The sequence below is a fragment of the Electrona antarctica genome (genome assembly GCF_951216825.1).
Source record: "Electrona antarctica genome assembly, chromosome: 11".
Taxonomy (NCBI): domain Eukaryota; kingdom Metazoa; phylum Chordata; class Actinopteri; order Myctophiformes; family Myctophidae; genus Electrona; species Electrona antarctica.
In genome coordinates this window covers 19,943,331-19,968,726 of record NC_136792.1, presented here as the reverse complement: position 1 = coordinate 19,968,726, position 25,396 = coordinate 19,943,331, and the positions used below count along the sequence as shown (strand labels likewise).

Genomic DNA, 25,396 nt, shown 5'->3' with positions numbered 1-25,396 from the left:
TTTGACAACCTTCTTTCAACTTTGGGCACTTTTACATGTAGGCTGACCCAAAGTTGAAACAGTTGCCAGGGGGACATCTTTGGGCCTGGGGTCCTCATCATCGGATATGTTGTTCCCACAACCGAGAAGAGTATTTTACCCTTTATTGGAGGTCATAGGCCCTAAAATGACCCCATGAGGAAGCGTTGACCTTTACTGAATTGCTTCAGTTTCAGGTAATTTGACCACCTAACTTCAGATTTGGGCACCCTAACATGTGGTCTTTAAGTGGTGGGCCTGTGGTCATCTTAGTGGCTAGGAGGTCCAGTGAAAGGCCTACATACTCTCCCAAGATGGAGGAACAACATTTTACAATCTGGGAACCCTTATAGGCCTTTGTATGGCTACAGTGCGACTGGTTCAATCCTACCCTAAATCTAGGCCTAAGACGTGACACCTCAAAGTGGGGTACATTGCATCCACTGGTCAATCCAAGGGCCTACCACTCCTCTCTCTTGATATGTTCTATCCCAACTCTTGGAGAGTATGTAGGCCTTTCCCTGGACCTTCGCTAGAAGGTCCAGGGAAAGTCCTACATTGTAGGACTAGTAGCATGCCAAAGTTTGTGCTATTGCCATTGAGAATGCATTGGGCGTTTAAGTTAAATAACTACAAATCATTTCAAAGTAAAATGTTCCAGCATTTGTCTTCACAGTAAGCTGAATTATAAAATGTGTGAATGGAGTTTCTAGGTGAAAGTGATTTTTTACGTGCCATCGAGCTGCCATTGAGCCCCATTATAAATGTATCAAATTTGAAAGCACTATATTTCTAAAACTATGAAACATTTCAAAGATTCCATTTCAGGCAAACATGTCCACCGTAAGATGAACCTAAATAGGTTTGAATGGGGTTTCTATAGGTGTAAGTATGTAGGACTAGTAGCATGCCAAAGTTTGTGCTATTGCCATTGAGAATGCATTGGGCGTTTAAGTTAAATACGGGGAGGAAATATGACAGCAAACTGCCTGTCATATTTTCTCCCTATTCCAAAGCCCCCCCAGGTACATTATATATTTAAACTATTTTCAGCAATGGTACACTTATTTTTTCAGTGGGTAGATCTTGTTGAGCTGGTCATTTTGAAAGTAGATCTCACGTCATAAATGTGTGGGCACCCCTGCTTTAAGCCATAATATGGCTTGAGTGTCAGAGGTCACTACGGCTCATATTTAACTGACAAATCTGTACCTGCGATCATGTCATCCACGGAGCTCATCTGGAGGAGCACCTGCTGGATGAGGCCCACCTCTGTGCTCGTCTGCAGGTTGCGGACACTCTTGCGAAGGACAGCAGTGAACATGCTCCAGATCTCCGCTTGGCAGGTGACGTCACAGTGCTCCAGCAGCTCCACCATGCAGCTGATGCTCTCTGCATCCTGGATGATGAAGTTCATCTCCAGATCAAACTCGCCACCCACCAACTGCACAGAGGAGGGATGTGAGGGAGGGAGGGAGGGAGGGAGACATGGGAGGAGGCAGGAAGGTGAGAGAATATCTGATTTAGTAGCATGCGGGCACTGCACAGCACTGCGAAGAGTGAAGGTAGGGATCCCTTTCCCTCTGAAAGCTTCCGATTAGATTTTAAGCACCCGTGGAAATTTGAGGTCATTGGATGTTTAAAGTAACATCGGGGCGGGGGAATGGGATTGGGAATGCATCTTATGTGGGCCTTTAAAATCTACATTAAAAAAGTAGAAAAAAAAATCAATAATACCATTCTTGAAGTTCAGCAAGCATGAAATTGGTCATCTCAAGAAGAGCACGGTATGTATGGGGATGACTGAAAACACATTAGTTGGTGGGCATCATACAGGCAGGTGGAAAATACCGGTAGGCTTGGATGCCATTATATACAACGTTATATTACATGTGATTGACCGGCAATAGCCATGCAGGATCAAAAACATTTACTTTGGCAGGGGTTGTGGTGGTCGTCCATTAGAGTTTGTGAGATTGTTTTAATTCTGGGTTCAGAAAGACATGTTGTTGTTGTAAAGAAAGTAGAGTTTGTGTTAAACTAACAGACAGGCAAGACAGCATTTTGTCTTCAGTATCAGTAATATGGACGTATTTACAAGCCCAAGACTAAAAAGAGTCCGCACACCATTTTCTGCACCCAGAAATATCTTTACATTACGTGGTAATGTTTCGGGCCGAAAGGGCTTCGGTCCGAAACATTAACACGAGTTAGAAAATGGTGTGCGGCCTCTTTTTATTCTTGATCTATTACTTTGTTTGATCCAGCACCCAGCCTATTAGGGTATATTATATAGGTCTGTGTGTCTTTTGGCTGTTTTTCAGCCTCCTCTGCAACATATCTACAAGCCCAACACAGACACAAACCCACCCACCACAACTTGAAATGTATTATATTTATTTGTATTACATCATCTATACTTCAGGATACTGTGAGAACCCTGTTTGAGGCTGGGACAGCTACTTGGGTTTACATTTGTGCAGACAAATCCTGTTATCAAACTATGCCACTTTATCCATGCCCATTGCCCAAGATTGGAATTTAGCCAGAAAGCCAGAAGCCATCTTCATCAGAAAGCTCAGAGAAAAGAGGCAGTACTCAGTGAACCAGTAACAATGGTATTATGGAACATCACGTCTTAACTTATGTCTGAGAGCGGGAGCAATATGCAGTGAACTGGTTCAGTGACCAAGCTGTGCAGGCAACTCTCGTCAAGCCACAGCATGCTGTAACAAAGCCCTTTGTCTAAATATAGCAGCCTACAGTACGTTAACTGGAATGCAAAATGAAGAGACTGCTGGCCACTTCTACGTACAGTCTCTCATTTATGGTAAGATTCCTCACTGCAGACCACCATCGGTACCAGGCAGTCACCCTTGTACAGTAAAATCAGTGATAGTCATTTAACCGTCTTACTGCTTTTGACGAAACGATCCGCCAATTCAAATCCAACTGTCAACTGCTTCTGTCGTCGTATAAGGTATAAACCTTATATGACGACAGAAGCAGTTGACAGTTGGATTTGAATTGGCGGACCCTGGGTCGCCATTTTCTTTTTTCTTTGCTTGGCCTTTCTTTCTTCAGCAATCCTAGACCGGTTTCGTCACTTTCGTGCTTGCGCACTGCCGTTCACTTCTTGTATACAGGCGGACTGAAGCGGCTCATAAGTCTAAATCTACGGAGCTCTCCATGGTTGCGACAAAACGCTGATGTTCAGAGGTCTTTTCTGATTATCCAGTGATCCCGATTGGAACATTTGGCGTTTTCTAGAGCAAGGATGTCCTCATTTTAGCTCGCTAGAATTTACACTAAATACCGGTATTTAGCATCTAAAATGGACACCAAAAACTGACGTACATCACACTAAAACCAAGTAGATCCGGGTCGGCAGTCAAACGCTGGCACTTTCGTCCACCAAACTTAAAATGTGCCCAGGGTGCATTTTTAGTCAAATTCACACAGAAGATTGTACTATGTCCTGTATATTGCCACTGTCCCGCCATAAAAAGCCAACATGGCATTAATGTTTCACCCAACCACGATGAACTCAAAACGTTGATGCTTCAGCATTTTCTCAGTTAAAGCATACAGTATGGTTTACAATTAAATTTTCTGCCAAGGCAGAAAAACTGATTGCGTACCGATGGGAAAAAATGCCTTGAAAATAAAATATATAAAGTCTAATTTCACATTAATCCCCTGTGGTACTGTTTTGTAATGATTTCTGTGAAATCGTCTCGGTAATTACTGCTAAAAGCGTTACGTGATCTCGTATCCATCATTCAAAGACCGAGTCGCCTGCTGTACGTAGAGCGTAGACTGGTCCGCAATCTCACCGTGCTCCTGACCTGTGCAACATTATTAATTACACCATTCACAAGCACACAACTCTTTTGAGAAGCACTATCCCGGAATAAACCCATTGCACTGCAAAAGGTAAATTAAATCATATGATTACACGCCGACTCATCACAGGAAGAAAATAGCTACCTCTGTAAGAATCGTGTTCAGAGATAATTCTTAGATATGCCCAGATCATTTCTATGTCACTAACGACCTCAGTAATAACGCCCCCCCCCCCCCCCCCCCCCCCCCCCCCGTAATAACAAATAATCTCCACCTACACTGACAGCACTTGAGTCATAACACTACACTTTTCAGGGCAAATGGAATTGGTGCTGCAACTGTTATTGTCCATCCATCCATCCATCCATCCATCCATCCATCTTCAACTGCTTATCCGTAGTCGGGTCGCGGGGCAACAGCTCCACCAGAGTGTTCCAGACTTCCCTCTCCAGGGAGGTCTTAATGAAGCCCTTTTTCCAATTTAACACAGTATAAATTAATAACGAATTTATTAGTGAATTAAATAGTGCCATCCACTTACATGGGAAAATGCAAAAACTCACATCAAGTATTTTTCTCTCAGAAACCGTCGGGCTACAGTTACAACACTTGGAGGGGAGGTTCATAATAATTATTAAAATTAATGTAACTAGACCTGTACGTGCCTGTCGCAGTCGGCCACCAGCCTACTTGGGAACGATGCAACTTGGGAACCTAATGATATACGTTGCCATATCCCCCGTTTTTACTGTCAACCGGTGTCCCACATGGAGATCTGTGTATGTGCCTGTGTGCCTGTGTGTGTGAAGAAAGACTGCAAACTGAAAAGTGTACTTGGCAATCAATTCGGCCCACTGGCAGAGCCTGTTTGGTTGTTAGCTGAGGCAGAGGCTGGAAATGACACAGGTGAAAGGAGTTGGCCTCATTAGGCCCACTGGCAGAGCCTGGCCCAGGTGAAAGGAGTTGGCCTCATTAGGCCCACTGGCAGAGCCTGACCAGAGCCTTTTGTGGTGGTTCTGGAGAACCGTGGGTCTGACCAACTCGCTACCTGGCACTGCACTCCCTGTGGGGGTGTGGAACGCGTGTGTCGAATGTGAAGTCGGTGGGTCAAACTGTTCTCGAGTTACGTGCATTACAACGTACACACACGCACGCAAACAGAGACGTGACGCATTTATAGTAGGATGAATAATTACATCAGTTTGACATAGCTATATAGAATTTTTTGTTCAATTAAAAGGGACTGTACAGCCGTGTCTCATTATTAAAGACATACATAGTAGTGAACATACATATTATTATAAGAAATCAATGTCTCATTTCAGAATCCACATTACAAATAAAGTTATTCATAGAAAACAGTTTAACACCAATTCTTCTTTTAGACCTTTAGGAAATACAGTGTTTAAGAAATGGATCCAAAATGCTTCACGTTGCAATAATAACCGATCTCTGTCCCCACCTCTCTTTAAAGGGTTGATATATTCAATGCCTTGAAACCTCAGGGTACATACAGTATGTCATGTCCAGTGCTGTTGAAGTGTCTAGCTATGGGGGACTTTTCTTCTTTTGTCCTGATGTTGCTTTTATGTTCAGTGATTCTGGTTCTTAATTCTCTTTTAGTTTTTCCTATATAGCAAAAGCCACAGGGACATTTTAGGAGATAGACAACATGTTTTGTTCTAAGTGATTCTCCCTTTTACTTTAATTTTTTTTACCTGTGTGAGGATGTAAAAAATCCTCCCCTTTGATCATGGCTTGCAATTAAGACAGTTATTGCATGGGAAGTTACCTGAGGGTAGTGAGGACATGAAATGTTGAGGTTGTACATAAATATCATTTTTAACAAGTTTGTCTATTAGGTTCTTAGACCTTTTATTTGCAAAGATAGGAGGAGTAGAAAAGTTTTACCTATAGAAGGGTCACTGGTGAGTATATGCCAATGCTTTGCTGTTGAGAAATAGGAGAAAATGTGCTAGACAAAACTATTCTTTGACCTGTTGAGACAGAAGACGATTTAGGGGTTAGGAGATCGGTTCTATCCAACTGTTTAACTCTGGACTTACATTTATTTAAAGTGACTTCTTCGTACCCCCTTTCACTGAACCTGGCACTCATTTCAGAGGCTTGTCTCTCAAAGTCTGCCTCTGTACTGCAGATTCTTTTGAGTCTCAACATTTGGCTATAAGGTAGCCCTTTTTTTAAATTGGAGGAGTGATAGCTTGAATAGTGGAGATAGTTATTTCTATCTGTTTTTTGCGGTACACTGTAGTATGTATACCCAATGGAGATTTAGTGACACTCACATCTAGGAATGACACCTGCTGCGGAGCACTTTGATCATTAAACAAAGACTCTTACTCGACTGGATGTTTGGATTTTATTCATTTTCTATATGTTCATTTTGAATCTGCACCCAGCACACGCCTGAAACTATATGAAACTGTCTGAGTAGAGCGGGCCTTTTCCCTTGAAGTGAACCACAAAAAGGGACACAGACATCCACTCAGCTCACAACACAACCACCTACTGGACTGATAAGTAAATGAAATCTGTCTGGAAAGGGAGAACTGCTTAATTACCTATTGAAGAAGATAAACTCCTCAAATCCCTGTTAAACTCCATGGGGTAGCCTGTGATATCCAGAAAGCAATGAGAGATAAGATAAATGTCACAGCGCTTATTGTCTGTGGCCGGGGGCCCACCATGGGAGAACATGGCAAACCCTTGGTGAAAAAGTATGTTGTTTTCCATCTCCAAGCCCAACTGAATGTTTTCCATCTCCAAGCCCAACTGTGTTTTCCATCTCCAAGCCCAACTGAATGTTTTCCATCTCCAAGCCCAACTGAATGTTTTCCATCTCCAAGCCCTAAATGATGAGCATCAAACAATGAAGTACTTAGACTTGAGTCTCCCTCAGGGTCTGCCTGGTGGGTGGTCTGTCAGAATGTCATGTGTCAGCTTAGGCATTTATCGAACTCTACATGACGGCACAAGCATTAGCAAATACAAATTTCCACCAATAATATACGAATGCAAATGTCCTAAATCCTTTACTGGAACTGCCTGTAATTCAACATCAAAGTCATGTGACACACACACACACACACACACACACACACACACACACACACACACACACACACACACACACACACACACACACACACACACACACACACACACACACACACACACACACACACACACACACACACACACACACACAGGCTCCAAGTTCAGTTGTCAACATTTCATACAATGTACTGGTACCATACAGTACGTATCCATGCAATGCATCGGTTCTAATCAGGGTTTTACAGGCACAAGTTAAGCTGACCTATTTAGTTATTCCCTGGAGAGGCTCCATATAAGGAGGAAACCTGCGTCCTGCAGCATTAACTAATCATATGATTTCAATTAAGGATATCTAAATATAATAGTACAGCACATTATTGATAATAATAATAATAACTAGAAAAAGTGCCCTTCTGGGCACAGGTCTCCACCAGGAGGATAGGACTGTGTGAGATGTTTGGCAAAATGTTTAGGATTAATATAAACATGTTTTTGAGGCATTTTGTTCCAAAAATGTGTTTTGCAAAAATGTACCTGTTGGTGGCGCTATAACAGGCCAATGTGAAAATGGTGGGATATATTCCTCAGCCTAGTAAGAAAATGTGTGAAAGATTTCACGTAAATTGCATGCTGCGTTCATGATTTGAGGCTTTTGTTCAAAACGGGGCAATCTTGCAAACTGTGAAAGCTAATTATAGCCAATTAGGATGGAATATGAAATATCGGACAGATCCGACTTGAGCACATGACCATAGAGATAGTGTGTAACGATTTGTGAGATTTTTGGACAGAATCTGGAGGAGTAATATCAAAAAATGTGTTTTACAAAAGTCGGCCTCCTGGTGGCGCTATAAAAGGCAGATGCGGAAAATGCAGGTCAACGGTTAGTCCTTGGCCTCTAGGGAGTGTGCATGCAACGTTTCACGCAGATCGGTGCAGTTTCAGGTAAAAATGTGAAAAGCTGCCTCATGGTGGCGCTATAACAGGCCGTTCTGGAAAATGTGGGGCAGAGGTTCATCGTTGGCATCCAGGGAGTGTGTGTGCAAAGTTTGGCATCGACCGGGTTAATGGTGCCGGAGTGCAAAACATACTCTTTCCCCATGCCTTCGGCCTGGTGGAGACAATAATAATAATAATAATAGGTGTTGCTCAAATACAATACTCAATTATGATTGAAATTTGCTGTATGCAATTTCTGCATACCAGGTACCTCGACAGTTCTAAGAATATAATGAAATGTATTACCCTTTTATCGGAAACTTAATATCGGAAGTTAATAATAATAACATTACTTTGATATCAATATTTAATGTTAGATTATTGATTTCCATAATACAGTCAGTAGTCATGTAATAAGCGTCCATAAGTAGTGTAATAAGATGCCAGGTTGATGCATTACCCTGTCAGGGCTTACAGTATTTGCAATAATACCCAACATGTACTGTACTTGTAGTATACTGTATTGTATTATCCCTCCCTTACTTACTTCTACTTTAAATCAGTATCTACTCGGTTTAAGTGATCAACCATGTGTGCATGCAGTTACCATACAGCTGTGATTGACAACTGCCTTGATGACAGGAGACTTAAGAGGGGTGGCCTCATCTATTATTATATTTGACAGAATTCCACACCCCCACAATGCAAATAAGCACAATGCAAATTTTATCTCAGCTTTGTGTGCAGATCTGGTGTGCAACAGGAGGCACTGCTTTGAAGGAAGGACTTCAAGTACCTGGGCTCATGGGTCAACTCAACCGAGCAAGACCTGAAAGTGAGGAAGGCACTTGCATGGAGGGCCCTGAACGGCATGGCCAGTGTATGGAACTCCAACCTCCCCCGTCAAACCAAACTCAGCTTCTTCTACGCAACGGTAGAGTCTGTTCTCCTATACGGCAGTGAATGCTGGACCCTGAATGCTGCGAGCACTCAACATCAGTAGGAGCAGACATGTTACCAACACAAATCTGTATGATGGAATGCCAAGGGTGAGCCAGAAAATAGCAGCCAGGAGAATGATACTAGCAGGACACTGCCAAACACCAAGAGCTGCCAGCCAGCAAACTAGTGCTGTGGGAACCTACACACAGGTACCGGTCACCAGGACGTCCCAGATTAACATATGTGGATGTACTCAAGAACGATGCAGGAGCGCAAAGCACCAACGAGCTGGCCAGATGTATGGAGAACTGGGATGACTGGAAGCAACGATGGAGGTCTGAGGACGACCTAGAGAGAGAGACTGGCCAATCACAACAGGCCTTTCCTACGAGGCCAAAGACACATCTGACGGCGTCTGCCTTTATTCAAAATGTACGGTTTGTGTGTGTGTCTCAGTCGGACACACAATATTCACGCCACGGAGAAACAACAACATGGACCATGTTGCGTAAGACGCAAGATTCTAGTTATTTACAATCCAGAGGGGAAATTAAATTAGCTGCAAGCATTAGGGCCCTATCTTGCTTTACTCATTATTCCTAAACTGTTTTGTCTTTTTCTTTTTTTAACCATTTTGAAAAAAACCTTTTGAAATAGTTCAATTGGCCGATCTATGTGCTGACAATGTGTTGATGTAGATCGGCTATTTGAACTATTTAAAAATGTTTTTCAAATTAGTAAAAAAAAGATCACCTCACAAGCCACTGAGATTAGTCAGAATGAATGACAAACCAATGTTTCAAGTCACTGACCTCTAAAAGAGAATGACTAGATGTTCCCAAGAATCCAGCAGAGCTTGGTATTATTATTTTTGTACTTGTTTTCTACCGGTATTTCAGAAGGTTTGCTTGTTTAGTATATTATTGTTTTTATTTATTTATTTAATTTATATTTATTATGTTCGTTTTCAACAAGGTCAGACAAAATATCAGATCTACAATGGATTACATTGTACATCAGCCATTTTCGGTGCATGACCCTGTGCAAATATAAATCAGATAATCAGTGTGTGAGCTGTGAGTCAGTCATTAAGGTGCGAGTAATTTTCGCCCACAAGACACTTTTAGTGTCGTCAAGTACGTCAAACATGTATGGGTTTAGGGTCCCCTACTCATAAGGCACTTCGTCACTATGGTGACATTGAACTGCTACTGTATACCGACTGGTTTCCAAGGCAAGCTTACAGTGGCCACTAAATTGGGTGAAAATAAATAGAACAGATGTACAACCTATTTACAAGGACTGATGGCGAGTGTGAGCGCCGCACTGAAGGTGTCTCTGGGGAGAACATGGAAACGGAGAGACAAATAGTCTTCCCATTACTTCTAGATGCATATAAAACAAGTGAAATGGGTAAAAGAAAATAGAAGTCCACCACATCAGTGATGTAAATAGGTTTTCAATGTAATGGGTCCCGGGATGCACAGGTGGTCATTCAAATGAGTCCCAAAAAATTCTTATGAGTCCCAAAAAAAATCACACCTGTGTGAAGTGAGTGGTGCAACTCCGTGAGGGGGTTCGCGGGGGGGGGGGGGGGGGGGGAGTTCCAGGGGGCCGGGCCAGTTCCGGCGTGCCGTGCCGCGTCCGAAACGGTTGAGAAATGACAGTTACCGTGTGGCGGTCCCTCTACTGTACCCTCTACTGTACTGTCACTGTAATGTATTGGCACCCCCCGAAAGCATCATATATACAGTTAATACGTGCGTGTGTGTTTGTGTGTGCGTTAGGTTGCGCACAGATGGTGAAAAACAACCATGCTATTTTTGTGCTCATACCCAGACACACACATAGCTCCGTAAGGGAGTGGTTGCACCACTCAAAAATAATAATAAAACATTTTTTATAAAAAAAAATATATATAAAAATATCAAATAGGCCTATACAGTATATCTTTTTATGTAGGCTAGTAGTATTAGCAAGCACAACTCAGTAAGAAATACTAATAGTGGGCAACAGTGGATTTAACATAGCTTAATATACGAACCAAAAGTTGCAGTTGCAATTATTGTACTTATATTAGCCAAAATGCAAATAGGTTTGCCATTGTGGATGTAAAATAATTTATTTGGAAAAGTGGAACTTAGAAGTCACTTGAGTCCCTGTCTACAGGGAAGAATGGCAGCTGCAAAAAAGACAGATTCACAAGCTCTGAGAACCTGCAGATGCGCCTGTCTCTGCAGCGCCGTTTACAACGTGTTGAGAGCTTGTAGATCAAAGTGAACGAACCCTGACACCAGCGCTGCAAAAACAAACGCGTTGAGAACCCGCAGATGCGCCCATCTCTGCAGCGCCGTTTGCAGCGCGTTGAGAGCTTGTAGATCTGTCTGTTTTTGCAGCGCTGGTGTCAGGATTCGTTCACGTTACAGGCGGACATGAAGTGAAGTTCAATCAGTGCGTTGAATCAGCAGCAGCAACAAGCTAATAGCCAACACCACCACCAGTCTGTTAGCATAGCTTGTTGCTAACGATTTGTCACTCCGTCTTTTTCTTTTCTCTCTTTTATTATTTTTCCCCCCGACTTCACGGGTCGCGCATTGGGTTGTGATGAGACCCGATGTTGCAGCCTGTGTGTGACCGAAAGAGTGCTAGACTTCCACGTAGAACAGTGTGTGACCGAGAGAGTGCCAGTCTTTAATGTTGCGTCCACAGGATGCAGAGGATTTTGGTTTATTGGTCCCATAACTATAAAGTGCGTTTTGGGACGCAAAACGCACCCTATTTACATCACTGCACATGCTAGCAAGAATTGTAATGTCACAGCCAGGGGCTTTTGTTAAAGTGTTAAATAAAACCAAAATATATCTACTTTGAACGCAGTCAGAGAAATAACATGCAATAATCTAGTGGCTACAACATCCATAACTTGTTTAAATGGTTAACCCATTCTCTCTCTGGCGGGAATCCATTTGAGTGTTTTACCCCTTCAGGCTGGGAACCCATTTGTTCTGTACAGTATATAATATAATAATATACAGTATTCAAAAAAAATAAACCCTAACCTAACCCTAACCCTAACCCTATATAAATATTTGAAGTTTTTCAGAAAACTTAGCTCAGGATTTAGAGTGCCTTGTTAGAATCGAAGTCAGGCCTATATTGTAAAGTAACACTTATCAAATTGATTTAGCAACAACAACAAAATATTGATGAAACAGAGAATTAATATGCAACAAAAACATACAGAAATTGGTCCATTATATGTAACGTGTATCTGTGATCTGGAAGTAAAACACCATTCAAAACCAGAAAGCAACTGTGTAAAAATAGAGCCACACTGATGATTTCACTGTGCACGGCTGCATGTGGCGTCTCAGCAGCTGATGCAGATGCTGATGCCAGAGGTTGGATAACAATGGCAACAACGAATCTCTGACCCATAGCATTATATATTAACAAGACCAGTGCCCTTGTTTGTTTTTAGATGTTGTGATTTCGTTTTCCTTCACATGAAAGTTCAGCAAGTGATGGTACTTTGATTGGTACTGTAAGCTTATCATCCTCTCATTCCTTTTATCACTCCATCACCCAGGGAAAATAAAAGAATGGGTATGTGATCATAACTCTGCATACTGTATGACAAGCTGCTGGCACACACCAGTGCCACCATGCACTCAAGGGAAATATACTCAGGATCCAAGGTAGAAGCTATCCATGGCCCATCTTGGTTCCTACAATTGTCAAAATGTCACAAATAAGATCAGGCTAAAGAACGACAGATAGGGGGAAGGGGCAGATTAGATATACAAATCAGCTTATCGCTCCCGTCTTTTCACTGAGTTTGATTTATGGCTTGAACATTGAGGGTGAGCTCCACTAACAGTGACACTGCCTGAACCCTCTCTGATTTCAATCCATCCATATCTCGCTCTGGTAAGAATAGCACACTCCACAGAGCTGTGTACCGACTGACAATAATTTCTCATTTTTGTCCTCCTATCAAGACTAAGAGCAATAGCGGTGTAGAAAGGAACAGGAGGGCTTTGAATGAGTAGAAAATGTCATATTCTGTATCATCTAACGTAACAGAATATCATCAATCAAGCATCTGTCAAGTAAAGTCTCATATTACATCAATATGTGACAGGGTCTGATAGAATATTTGCCTTGTGTAGGGCACAGTCATTTTTCACATTGACTCATTATGAAAGTGTGCATTGTAGCTTTCAAATGATGTGTCATGAAGTGAAATCTGAAAGTAGTTGAAGATTTACTCGCCACGACAGTGCCTTGAACCGTGTCTGTCCTACAGTATGTGCAACGGTGCACTACATATGGCCCCCAGTCAAGTGTGACATTTCTCATGGCAGTGACATGAACAGTGTTTGGTGAGGATCAAAACAATGGTGCGCCTGGACCGCCTGACGTGGCCCCTGGTGTGATTATTCTTTCTCGCAAGTCCGGATATCACGTTTTGATGTCCACGGTCGACCGAACAATTTTAGTAGGACACTGAAAATTACACAATAAATGATGATCAGTCATCTGCCTCAGGCGAACCGTTGATCCAACGACTTTGGGCCACATAGCGGCTACTAGATCAAAAGCAGCCAACCAATTACATTGAAATCCAAACAGCACTCTGTTTTGATTTGAAGGCATTTATTTTTTTTGCGTTGGCATATCAGTGTTGTTGACAAAAATTACGTTAGCTTCAGGCTATACGTTCATTACGTTGGTGCCATAGTGATTGGTTACGGTAAATGTAATCCCCCCACAGTCACCTCACTGGCCTTAGAGCTGGAGCAGGGTGCCCCCACAGTCACCTCACTGGCCTTAGAGCTGGAGCAGGGTGCCAGAGAAGACAGTCACCTCACTGGCCTTAGAGCTGGAGCAGGGTGCCAGAGAAGCCCCCCACAGTCACCTCACTGGCCTTAGAGCTGGAGCAGGGTGCCAGAGAAGACAGTCACCTCACTGGCCTTAGAGCTGGAGCAGGGTGCCAGAGAAGCCCCCCACAGTCACCTCACTGGCCTTAGAGCTGGAGCAGGGTGCCAGAGAAGCCCCCCACAGTCACCTCACTGGCCTTAGAGCTGGAGCAGGGTGCCAGAGAAGCCCCCCACAGTCACCTCACTGGCCTTAGAGCTGGAGCAGGGTGCCAGAGAAGCCCCCCACAGTCACCTCACTGGCCTTAGAGCTGGAGGAGGGTGCCAGAGAAGCCCCCCACAGTCACCTCACTGGCCTTAGAGCTGGAGCAGGGTGCCAGAGAAGCCCCCCACAGTCACCTCACTGGCCTTAGAGCTGGAGCAGGGTGCCAGAGAAGCCCCCCACAGTCACCTCACTGGCCTTAGAGCTGGAGCAGGGTGCCAGAGAAGCCCCCCACAGTCACCTCACTGGCCTTAGAGCTGGAGCAGGGTGCCAGAGAAGCCCCCCACAGTCACCTCACTGGCCTTAGAGCTGGAGCAGGGTGCCAGAGAAGCCCCCCACAGTCACCTCACTGGCCTTAGAGCTGGAGCAGGGTGCCAGAGAAGCCCCCCACAGTCACCTCACTGGCCTTAGAGCTGGAGGAGGGTGCCAGAGAAGCCCCCCACAGTCACCTCACTGGCCTTAGAGCTGGAGCAGGGTGCCAGAGAAGCCCCCCACAGTCACCTCACTGGCCTTAGAGCTGGAGCAGGGTGCCAGAGAAGCCCCCCACAGTCACCTCACTGGCCTTAGAGCTGGAGCAGGGTGCCAGAGAAGCCCCCCACAGTCACCTCACTGGCCTTAGAGCTGGAGCAGGGTGCCAGAGAAGCCCCCCACAGTCACCTCACTGGCCTTAGAGCTGGAGCAGGGTGCCAGAGAAGCCCCCCACAGTCACCTCACTGGCCTTAGAGCTGGAGCAGGGTGCCAGAGAAGCCCCCCACAGTCACCTCACTGGCCTTAGAGCTGGAGCAGGGTGCCAGAGAAGCCCCCCACAGTCACCTCCCTGGCCTTAGAGCTGGAGCAGGGTGCCAGAGAAGCCCCCCACAGTCACCTCCCTGGCCTTAGAGCTGGAGCAGGGTGCCAGAGAAGCCCCCCACAGTCACCTCACTGGCCTTAGAGCTGGAGCAGGGTGCCAGAGAAGCCCCCCACAGTCACCTCACTGGCCTTAGAGCTGGAGCAGGGTGCCAGAGAAGCCCCCCACAGTCACCTCACTGGCCTTAGAGCTGGAGCAGGGTGCCAGAGAAGCCCCCCACAGTCACCTCCCTGGCCTTAGAGCTGGAGCAGGGTGCCAGAGAAGCCCCCCACAGTCACCTCCCTGGCCTTAGAGCTGGAGCAGGGTGCCAGAGAAGCCCCCCACAGTCACCTCACTGGCCTTAGAGCTGGAGCAGGGTGCCAGAGAAGCCCCCCACAGTCACCTCACTGGCCTTAGAGCTGGAGCAGGGTGCCAGAGAAGCCCCCCACAGTCACCTCACTGGCCTTAGAGCTGGAGCAGGGTGCCAGAGAAGCCCCCCACAGTCACCTCACTGGCCTTAGAGCTGGAGCAGGGTGCCAGAGAAGCCCCCCACAGTCACCTCACTGGCCTTAGAGCTGGAGCAGGGTGCCAGAGAAGTTGGTTGCCCACTGCTTCCAATAGCTACAGTAGGATGTGTTAAATAAATGCAAGACAATTAAGTGTAAAATATACTTGACAAAAATAACATGCAATGAATAAAATATAAATTGTAAACTCAATGTATAGCTACTGTATGTGACACATACTGTACATTTCTCAGGTCATATCATCACTGTCGGGAAGAAACCAACCACCCAACTCCATGAGGTTCTCCTTGAGGTTTTTGATTTTTTTTTCCCATAAATCAATGCTATTGAACACCCTTTATGTCTGTGTGTTGGTTAAAAACAATAGTGATCCAATGAAAAGTATTAAAAAGTGCGTCGTACAAAACCTCTACAAATACAATACGGTGCAGTGTTTTGAATGTTAACTGTTTTTAAAGTGAGCATCACAGTGGCCCCACAGTGTGGATGTGAAACCTCTACGAATAACATACGGCGCAGTGTAGCCTACTGTATGTTTTGAATGTTAAGTTGTTAACTGTTTTCAAAGTGAGCATCACGGTGTGGGTGTGAGTATTAACATTTAAAATGCTATTCAATGTTTCAGCTTACAAGTCATTAGAAATGCAACTAGAGGTACAAATCCTGCCCGCAACAGCATATCTTGTTCTACAGTATGTTCCCCATATATGACTCATTCGCCTATAGTAGACCTTAGTCTCAAAAGGTAATCATCTCTTAAACCTGGAGCAGTCTACCGATTATTAATTCCGACCAAGTGTACTGAAAATCTGCACATTCAGTCTCAAGTTAGCCATTCTCAGACAGACAGACACACATGGATAGGTCTGATTACAATACCCTGGCATACTGTACAGTACATTGCTGCAGGCAGGGTAATTACCTACAGTGATTACCTAAAGTAAACTAAACCATTCACCAATTTACACTTCATTGTACAGTACAGTAAGTACAGTACAAAGGGCCATTTCTGAGAACACAGTAGATTACGTTCAGCTGGGAGATGTCTAGTGTTCATTTTCATTACCGTCAGCGTCAACCCTATTATTCTTTACGGCTCATTCATTCAACTCAATTTAAATGTAGTGATATACAGTACGGAACCTTATTACTTTCTCAGAGAAATCTTTGTTCCTACTCTCACCTACTGTATGTACATGAAGTGTGGTCATGACCGAAAGAATAAGGTTGCCGATACAAGCGGCGAAATGAGTTTTTTCAGATGGGTGGCTGGCATCTCTCTTAGAGATAGGGTGAGAAGTTCAGTCACGCGAGAGAGACTCTTGAGTAGACCCGCTGCTTCTGCACTTGAAAAGGAGAAAAGGGAAAGGGAAAACACTGCTTGGCCTAAAAACGGCCATATCACATTTGTGCTAACTGCTATGGCCATTTTTAGCCCAAGGAGTGATTTTCGTGCAAACCAAATGCTTGCAATGGATTCAGAATTATAAAAAACATATATAGTTTGACCAGTCACATGCTACTTAAAGCACAATGAAAAATTGTAAATTTTGCCTGCATATAGGTTGTTAATTTTCAGGAGTTGTCACAAAGTTTCCCAAAGGAGTTGGGTTGGAACAAATTGAGAGGTGATAGTAGACATTTTTATGAACACATTTGTGAAGAAAGCTATTGGTAAGCATTTATTTTGCAGATTTGCAGATTTGGCTAACGTTCCCTAACTAATGTGATGGCGCGACTGTGGCTCAGGAGGTAAAGCAGTTCGTCCAATGATCCATGGGTCGGCGGTTCGAATCCCGGCTCCTCCTGTCTACATGTCGAAGTCTCCTTGGGCAAGACACTGAACCCCAAATTGCTCCCGATGTGCTGGTTGGTACCTTGCATGGCTTCCGCCGCAATCGGTGTATGAATGGGTGAATGTAATGCACAATCTATCGCCTTGGATAAAGGCGCTATATAAATGCACCATTTACCATTTATTTACCATTTATTAGCAGCCACTTTATAAGACACTTCTTCAGTAGCATGCTTACTGTGTATATACTGTATACCGTATATAGTACTATATACTGTAAGTCTTGCTGCTCTGCTCATGAGGCCTCCGGCGTTGACCAAGTCTGAAATGTTTCACTTAACTGACACTGTCTCACCGAAGATTACAACCAATCAGCGGTCCCTTGATAAGTGCTACTAGAAAGCCCATATTGAGATTTATTTAAAATGAAGGGAACAAGAACTCACTGGAGCGTAGAAACATGGCCTGAATATAAATATCCCCCACAGTCAACGGTGTAGAAACCCTAGAAACCCTCACCAGGCAGAGGCACAAACCCCAGCTGTTTATCATCCTGTGCACTTACTGTAGCTAATAAATCACACGGAAAATGACATGCCACTCTCACAAGCACAGCATGTACTATTCATGTACATGAACAATGCTACGTTGAATATGATATTTACTGCGCAAATTAACATTACTGTGACTGAGAGTGTGAGCATCACCTTAAAACAGCAATAAATGATAATATACCACATGTAGCCTATGTGATTAACCATTCCCCTAAAAGCTCTGTTCGCAAGGTCAAACCTGAGCACAAACATCGTTCAATAGTAGGATACTATTCAAACGGTATGTGCGCCCACATTATTCTAATTATGACATACACAACAGAAATCCTCAATATTACATGTAACTTACATTGAAAAAGACGATGTTTCAAGGAACAGACACTGTCTGAATGAAACAAGGTGTGAGCAAATATGGCCCTCAGGGGCGTGCTGCCCAGCCACTGGCTGACTGTATTTCAGAACTACGGACAGCGCCACTCCTCTAGAAATGTGACATGCTGTATACTAGTAATTCATTTTCAATGAGATCTGCGTTTTTTTTCTTCTGTACGCGCCCTGTATGCGGCCATTAAAAAAAAGACAATCTTCTGACACATGGAGAAGGGACTTTAGGATAGGACACAGATAGTAAGAACTTCTAAGATCCCATTGCTTTTGTTAAACTCTGCTACTTCATCACACCAGTTAGCTGGCCACATCTGATAAATGGTAGAGCTAGACTCCCAGCAGGAAAAGCACCTTGAGGTCCAACATCAACATACTTCTCAAGCTGAATAGCTGTTTTCCCACAAATCCATGTTTCCATTCACAGCTTACTGTGCAGAGAAATACAGGCTTTTTGTTCCTTATCTTGGTCACTTCTGCTCGACACCTTCAATCCCTCTGCAATGCTTACTCTCACACCCCAATCTCTTAACCTTAAGCCGCTGAATGTCTAGAAAGGTGTGCTGCTGTTCTCACTGCTCACCTTGCCCGAGGGTGAGAATACGAAATTTAAAAGGCAACCTTGCGGGAACAAAAAACGGCCAAAAGGGATAGAGGGGGAAGAAAACCCTGGAAGCCTGGCGGTTGGCACTGCTGGGCACAGAGGGACACATTAGGGATGAGAGCATAGAAGATGTAGCTTTTTGTTTTTAAGTTGAACAAACTATGACAAACTATCTCTCCCCACCCCCCATTATTTCTGCTGTCCTTGCTGTATCTATCCGTCTGATCTAGATAGAAATAATGTTCAAATCTCGTGTGCCGCTTACACCACGTGGTCTTTGTTGTCGTTTCTCCGTGAATATCGTATGTCTGAGTTAGACACACAAACTGTACATTTTGAAAGAAGGCAGACAGCTTGGTTTGGCTTCCTTCAGCATAGATAACAGATTAAAGAAAGGAAGAGAGTGCAAAAGAGAGCAAGGAGAGAATAAAATATATTCAAGAGCATCATCAACTTTACATATGCATATTATCTTGGTATATTGTAGGCAATATACCAGCACCATTTTTCTTTTTTCCCCAGTAGCACTAGCTGCTACCTAACTTTTTTTTTTTTTTAGGCAGGTGGTCCGCAGAGTATTCCTTGGGGGGTCTGCGTATTCCTCTGACTCACAATATGTCTCTTTGTCTCGCTCTCCCACACTCGCTCCCCATTATGTTTTTTGTCCTGGCTGGCTGGTGTGGTCTCTCAGCATGAAAATACTAGAAATAATGTACTTTCTGTCCCGTGGTGAAACATTGTGTCTTTTTAAATAACCATAACTTACTCAATTTTCAACCGATTTTCAAACGGTTTGGTTTGTTATAAATGTCAGAGACGTCCGCATAAGTTTGTATATATGACGTTCATATGGAAAAACTCACATTAAGCAGATAAGCACCCTGAATCATAGCCACGATAACGTTTGTAATAAACCAACCCGTTTGTAAATCCGTCAAGATTTGAGGGAGTTATTAGTATTTTTGTTTGAGCTGCCATAGAACATACTGTACTGTAGCCCGAGACAAGATGGCCACCGGGTGAACTACCTCGGAGACTCCGCCTGGAGCCATCTAGCCTTTATATACGTCTATGGCTTCACGGACCACTTGGGGTCAGTAGACCACCTGCCTCAAAATGCATGTATCAATAAGGTTATGATGATCTATCTTTGAACGGTAAGGAGTCAAGGACTATAAATGAATAATTAGTCATTTATAAATAATGCATCCCTAAGCTATATCAGGCATCCGCTAAGATCACAAATTCACAATTAAGAACCCAGATATCAAAACTACCGTTCTGACCAAACACTTCACAACCGGATGGTGTTTTCCGCCACTCTATACTGTAGCTCTGTGGTATTCAACTGGCGGCCCGAGCGCCCCCTTGTGGCCCCTAAAAGAAATTTCAAAAAGAAAAAAAAGTTTTTATTTTTTGGAAAATTCTGGGAATAAGAGGGCCAATGAAAGTTACAGGTATGGCGTGTGTGATATGAAGTGTGAGATTACCATAATGACAGTAATCCTTAATCATATTCCATCATATTCAATGGCTTTTGGAGAGCCTTTTTAGACTAGAGCAGTGCAGAGGTCAGGGGTGTGTCTGTGTGTGTGTGTGTGTGTGTGTGTGTGTGTGTATTGTTGACCTAGTGTCTGATGCAGTTCGAAAGTATGTGCCATCTAGTGCAGCAATGTATAAACATTCAAGAGTGTTACCAGATTGGTTTAGCTGTGCATGCAATGTCTTTGCAAACATCCCAAATACACCTGATGTTGTCTTTGTTGACACCAGTCACAAGGAGGTCCTGATTCTGAAGGTGGGCTGTGTCTTTGATTTGTACATGGACCAGGCATTCCAAGATAAACATTCTAAGTATCAACCATTACTTGGAAGTATAACAAACCTGGGGTATCGCTGTAGATTTGCCATACTGATATTCGGAAGCCTGGGCCATGTGCATAAACTGACCATGAGTGGCCTAAGAATAGCTGGCATGACAAAAAGCAAAGCCAAACAACTTGCCAAATACTGTTCTGTTTCGGCTGTTATAGGCAGTTTGTTTGTGTGGAGGAGGAGGTGCCATGTGTATCCTTAAGTGAACAGGAACTGTCAACCCCGTCATATTTGTTCCTGTGTATGTGTGTGTGTGTGTGTGTGTGTGTGTGTCCTGGGTATCACGTTAAACTGCTCCGTTGTAACTACCATCGTCAATGTAGTAGGTGCATGGATGCATTTGCAACTTCTGTGGACTATGTAACTTGCATACAAGAAGGCACTATTCACCAGTGGAATCTACCAACAGCCAATGCTACCTGACGACCCCTCCCATGAACATGAACTTACTGGGAAGAGAGGCAATATAGACCCAGCGGCATGTCCGTCCACTGTCGGACTAACCCCGGAATAGCAATGGGTGGCCTTCCAGGCACATGGATGAGAACAACTCCAGAGAGCACTTTAACACCAAGCAACAGTGCAAGACTAATAACTTTGTTTCCTATGGTGATCCAGCCTAGGACATACCCACGGTGTGTGTGTGTGTGTGTGTGTGTGTGTGTGTGTGTGTGTGTGTCCAGCTGGTCATTAGGCCATTATGTTTATGCACTGTCAAATAGGTCGACATCTATTGTAAGGTAGCATATAACTGTATTATCCTGCTCATTACTGTGCAGAAATATACATAAATCTTTGTGTTTGAGCACAAAATGCATTTTGAGAACCCCCGCTGTGCGGCCCCCCACACACAATCATTCTACAGTTGTGGCCCCCGGCCTAATCTAGTTGAATACATCAGTGTAGCTCTTGAAAGCATGCTCACCACACCAGCACGTAACACAGTAACCCATGTTCTAAGATGGGGAATTAACTCTACTTTCCAGAGGGCCTGTGGCATTAAATGCTTCAAATCCTGCTTCCTTTTCTCATCAACAAGCATCCATCCATTGACTACACACAGTACATTTTAAATGTGTCATACAGGGTACACTCACAGTGCCCATGAAACACACATTCTGATGAGCACAGTGATTATGTTTAGAGCCACCAGTTTGATAGCCCACGGACACCCATTTGATGCTACGTCCTCTGGGACCCCATCTACACTGTACAATTCTCAGTGATCATGATTATCATTTGACAGGAAGGAAGACCTGTAATATTGAAATGTGTCTGTTGTTCTGTCCGTGGAGAGGTAAATAAAACTATGTGAAAACTAAGGACATTTATTTTGTGCTGGCTATTTTCTCACTTTCATGATATTGCTGAGCGATGCACCTTGAGACTTTTGTCTAATCGGGAGTGTTGTGGGCGTTCTGCTTGGTAGTGGTTTCTATGATTTATGAGTATACGAATGAACCCATAAGAGTGGACCCATAAGTATGTTTTGCACTCCGTCCACTCCGTTCGTCCGTCCGTCTGTCTGTGAACAGCTAATTTCCGGCACCGTTAACCCGGTCACTGGCAAATTTTGCACACACACTCCCTGGATGCCAACGATGAACCTCTGCCCCAACATTTCCAGAACGGCCCGTTATAGCGCCACCAGGAGGCCGACTTTTGAAAAACACATTTCACATTTATATTACTCTGTCCAAAAATCCCGCAAATCGTTACACACTATATCTATAGGATCTGTCCGATATTTCATATTCCATCCTAATTGGCTAACATTGGCTTTCAAAGTTTGCAGGATTGGCCCTTTTGAAACAGAAAGATATATTCCTCAGCCTACTAGGCTGAGGAATATATCCCACCCTTTTCACATTGGCCTGTTATAGCGCCACCAACAGGTGGATTTTTGCAAGACACATTTTTGGAACAAAATGCCTCAAATCATCCAATTGCCATCAATGGTGTAAGAACAAATGGCACCCTTTTCACATTGGCCTATTATAGCGCCACCAGGAGGCCATAACCTGACCTGCACTTTTTCTAGTTTCCATTTCTATGCTCAGAGTAACAGACCTGTAAAGGTCCATTTGGTCCCTAGCCATCAATAATTTAGCCGGAGACTCCCCTGGAACACAAGGAGTGTGTTCCAAAATCAGTATCTGCTTTTGACTTATGGAGATATGTGATTTAAATCACTAGCTGAAGTAGTTAGTACACATGTTTTTGTATATACAGTATTTTAAAGAAAATGTTTAATATACTGTATGCATTAGAGTAGGCCTTTAACAAACTGGAAATGGCTATAATTGTTGGGTGAAGCATGCACACAAATCTGTAGGTATTCGTACCCACTGAAAGCCAAAATCATAATATAGTATACCAGTCTAAGCTGCAGCCTGCAGGTGTAATCTGTGATTCTGGTATTGCATCTGCAGCAGTGCTGGCTCTGACTGACTAGTTCCTTAATTGGTTAGGTGGCCAGAGGTGGGTAAAAAACATTAATCTCTATTGAGGCTCAATACATTGTTATCATAATTCTTTCATAATTCTTTCATTTGATCTCTGACTGAAAAACCATTGCTTACGCATGTGCTCCTGCCAATAAATCTTTGCCTCCACTACCCCAGCTCCCGTCTTGCATGGCCCAAAGGTTAAAAAACTGAAATTCAATTTCTTGCTTTGGGGAGTTTCGGCCCACTCTTGTACAGTATATCCACAGGGGGGGGTTCTGGGTTTATCTTGTATAATTCAAGGAAGCATCTTAAGAGAGGAGACATCAGTGCCTTGTACTGTATTTCTGGAGACCTATTGTTGCAATAAAATGGTTAGAACTATGAAGAATGTTCCTGGCTGGTTCAATTCAATTTATATCGATGGATGTTAGAACCCCCTGTCATATAACTGCCATGTGGAATCATTTTACAAAACCATTACTTTTCAGGAAAGATAAAACATTTAACAATGTAGTTATTTATTTCCATTATGTGACTAGAAGATTATTTCTTTAAACAGCCCTCTGAATTGGAATGGAATGGAATTGTCAGTTACTTACAGTCATAATGTGGGATATACTGCATCCACCCCAATCCAATGTCTGGAGGACTTGTTAGTAGAATTTTGTCTTTTCAGAAGAGATTTATTGTATTTTTATTTATTTTTAAGATTTTGTTTTGGGGCTTTTTATGCCTTTATTGTAGGTATGTGGAAACAAGGAGAGAGTGTGGCTCATGACAAGTACAAGCAGCAGAGTGTTGATGTGGCATGCTCTGCAGTGTGAGTGCCTGCTTGCTTGCCTGCGTGCTTTCGTGATGGGATCAAAGCACAAATTCACACAAAGTGATTGATGATTCTATTATGTTCTTTTTAAATGTAATTACTTGCATCAACAACATTTGAACTGTGAAGTGGCTGAGCACACTGTTGCACTCTCTGGAGCCTGGAGCGAGGGCTAAAGTAATCTAAGGGGGTTTCACAAAATTATCTTTAACATAAGGAGTGCAGAAGCCAAGGGCCGCACTTAGGTTTTATTCAAGACTGTTCAATACCAGTTAAGGTTAATCATTTTTTTCCCTTTTTTTTCACAGAATCAAAGGTTTTATGGTCATTGGCTTTATGTTGGTAATGAGATAGAAATGACAATGACAGGTCTTGAAATCCACCCAGAATAGCACAATAGGCGTCTGGGGTTATAACACAGTCATATACTTAAAGATGTCACTCCAAAATGTTGTTAGTTTGGGGCACGACCAAAAAAGATGGAAGACACGTATTTCTGTCTTAAACAAGAAGAGTAACCAGCTCCATATGCAGGAAAACTCAAAACCTCTAGTAATGTCTAGGGGTAGACATTAAGGGAAATTTGCCACTGACCCATGTCACTTTTCAAGATCAATGGCCCCACATTCGTCAGGTATTGATTGGGGCATAATCATGCACTGTGTACATTCCTGCTGCAGCTAATCAGTTATACCGAAAAGGCTGAGAGACTGAAGTGTATGATAATGAATTGCTGTGGTGAAAATGCTGATCTACAACCTCAGAGCCCGTCACAAATGCAATGTTTTCCAGCGGCACCTGTATATACTTCGTCGCATGACAAAGTATACAATGGTGATGCTCAAAAATGCTGATCTACAAGCTCACAGTGTGTCTTTAGCAAATGGGTACACGTCATCTCAGAAGTTATGGGATGATAAGCATCGAACTGCTTTTTGAGTCCATATCGTTGGTTTCCAAAATGTGTGGGATGGGCCCATTTACATGTATTTACAGAAAACGCTATATATCACTGCATGTACAGTATAATAAAAACCCAAATTATAAAGTGCTTTCACTTTTGACAATGCCATACATTTTAAAACGTGGCCTGTATGTTTATGTTATAGAAATGCCTTTTCCCCTCTGGATTCCTTCCTTAATTCCTTCAGGTCGGATACTCTGCTGATGTATACTCATACAAAAATGCCCCGTCTTTTCATACACGTCAAGCTCAATGCAAAAACAATGTCATCCCAGCCAACACACAGACACTACAGTGGAGGGAGGCACCACATACACTCACAGTATCACTGGTGTGTGTGTGTGATCATACATAATGTATTATAGTAGACATCGGTAGCACAGTTGGAGACAGTCCAGTCAACGGTTCATAACAGAGGATAGATTGTCAATAGAAGGCCAGGGAGAGACACATGCTCTAATATGCAGATAGAGTAACAGGTCATGCTCACATAGCCATCACATACAGCAGCTCACTGAATAAACACACATCACCCTAAGACCATCAAGTGATGGAGGCATGATGCCTGCCTGCCTGCCTGGTGTCTGAGTTGCATTACTACATCCTACCATCTCAACACAACTACACAT

General features: G+C 43.4%; 1 protein-coding gene across 1 annotated transcript in view; it reads right to left on the bottom strand.

The window, feature by feature from the left end:
- Window positions 1–25,396, bottom strand: part of nbeab (neurobeachin b) — a 268,935-nt gene that overhangs the window by 220,576 nt on the left and 22,963 nt on the right. Inside the window, exon 2 of the mRNA XM_079513569.1 lies at window positions 1,231–1,462. Within this exon, the coding sequence (XP_079369695.1) occupies window positions 1,231–1,462 (232 nt within the window). The remainder of the gene's footprint in view (window positions 1–1,230; window positions 1,463–25,396) is intronic.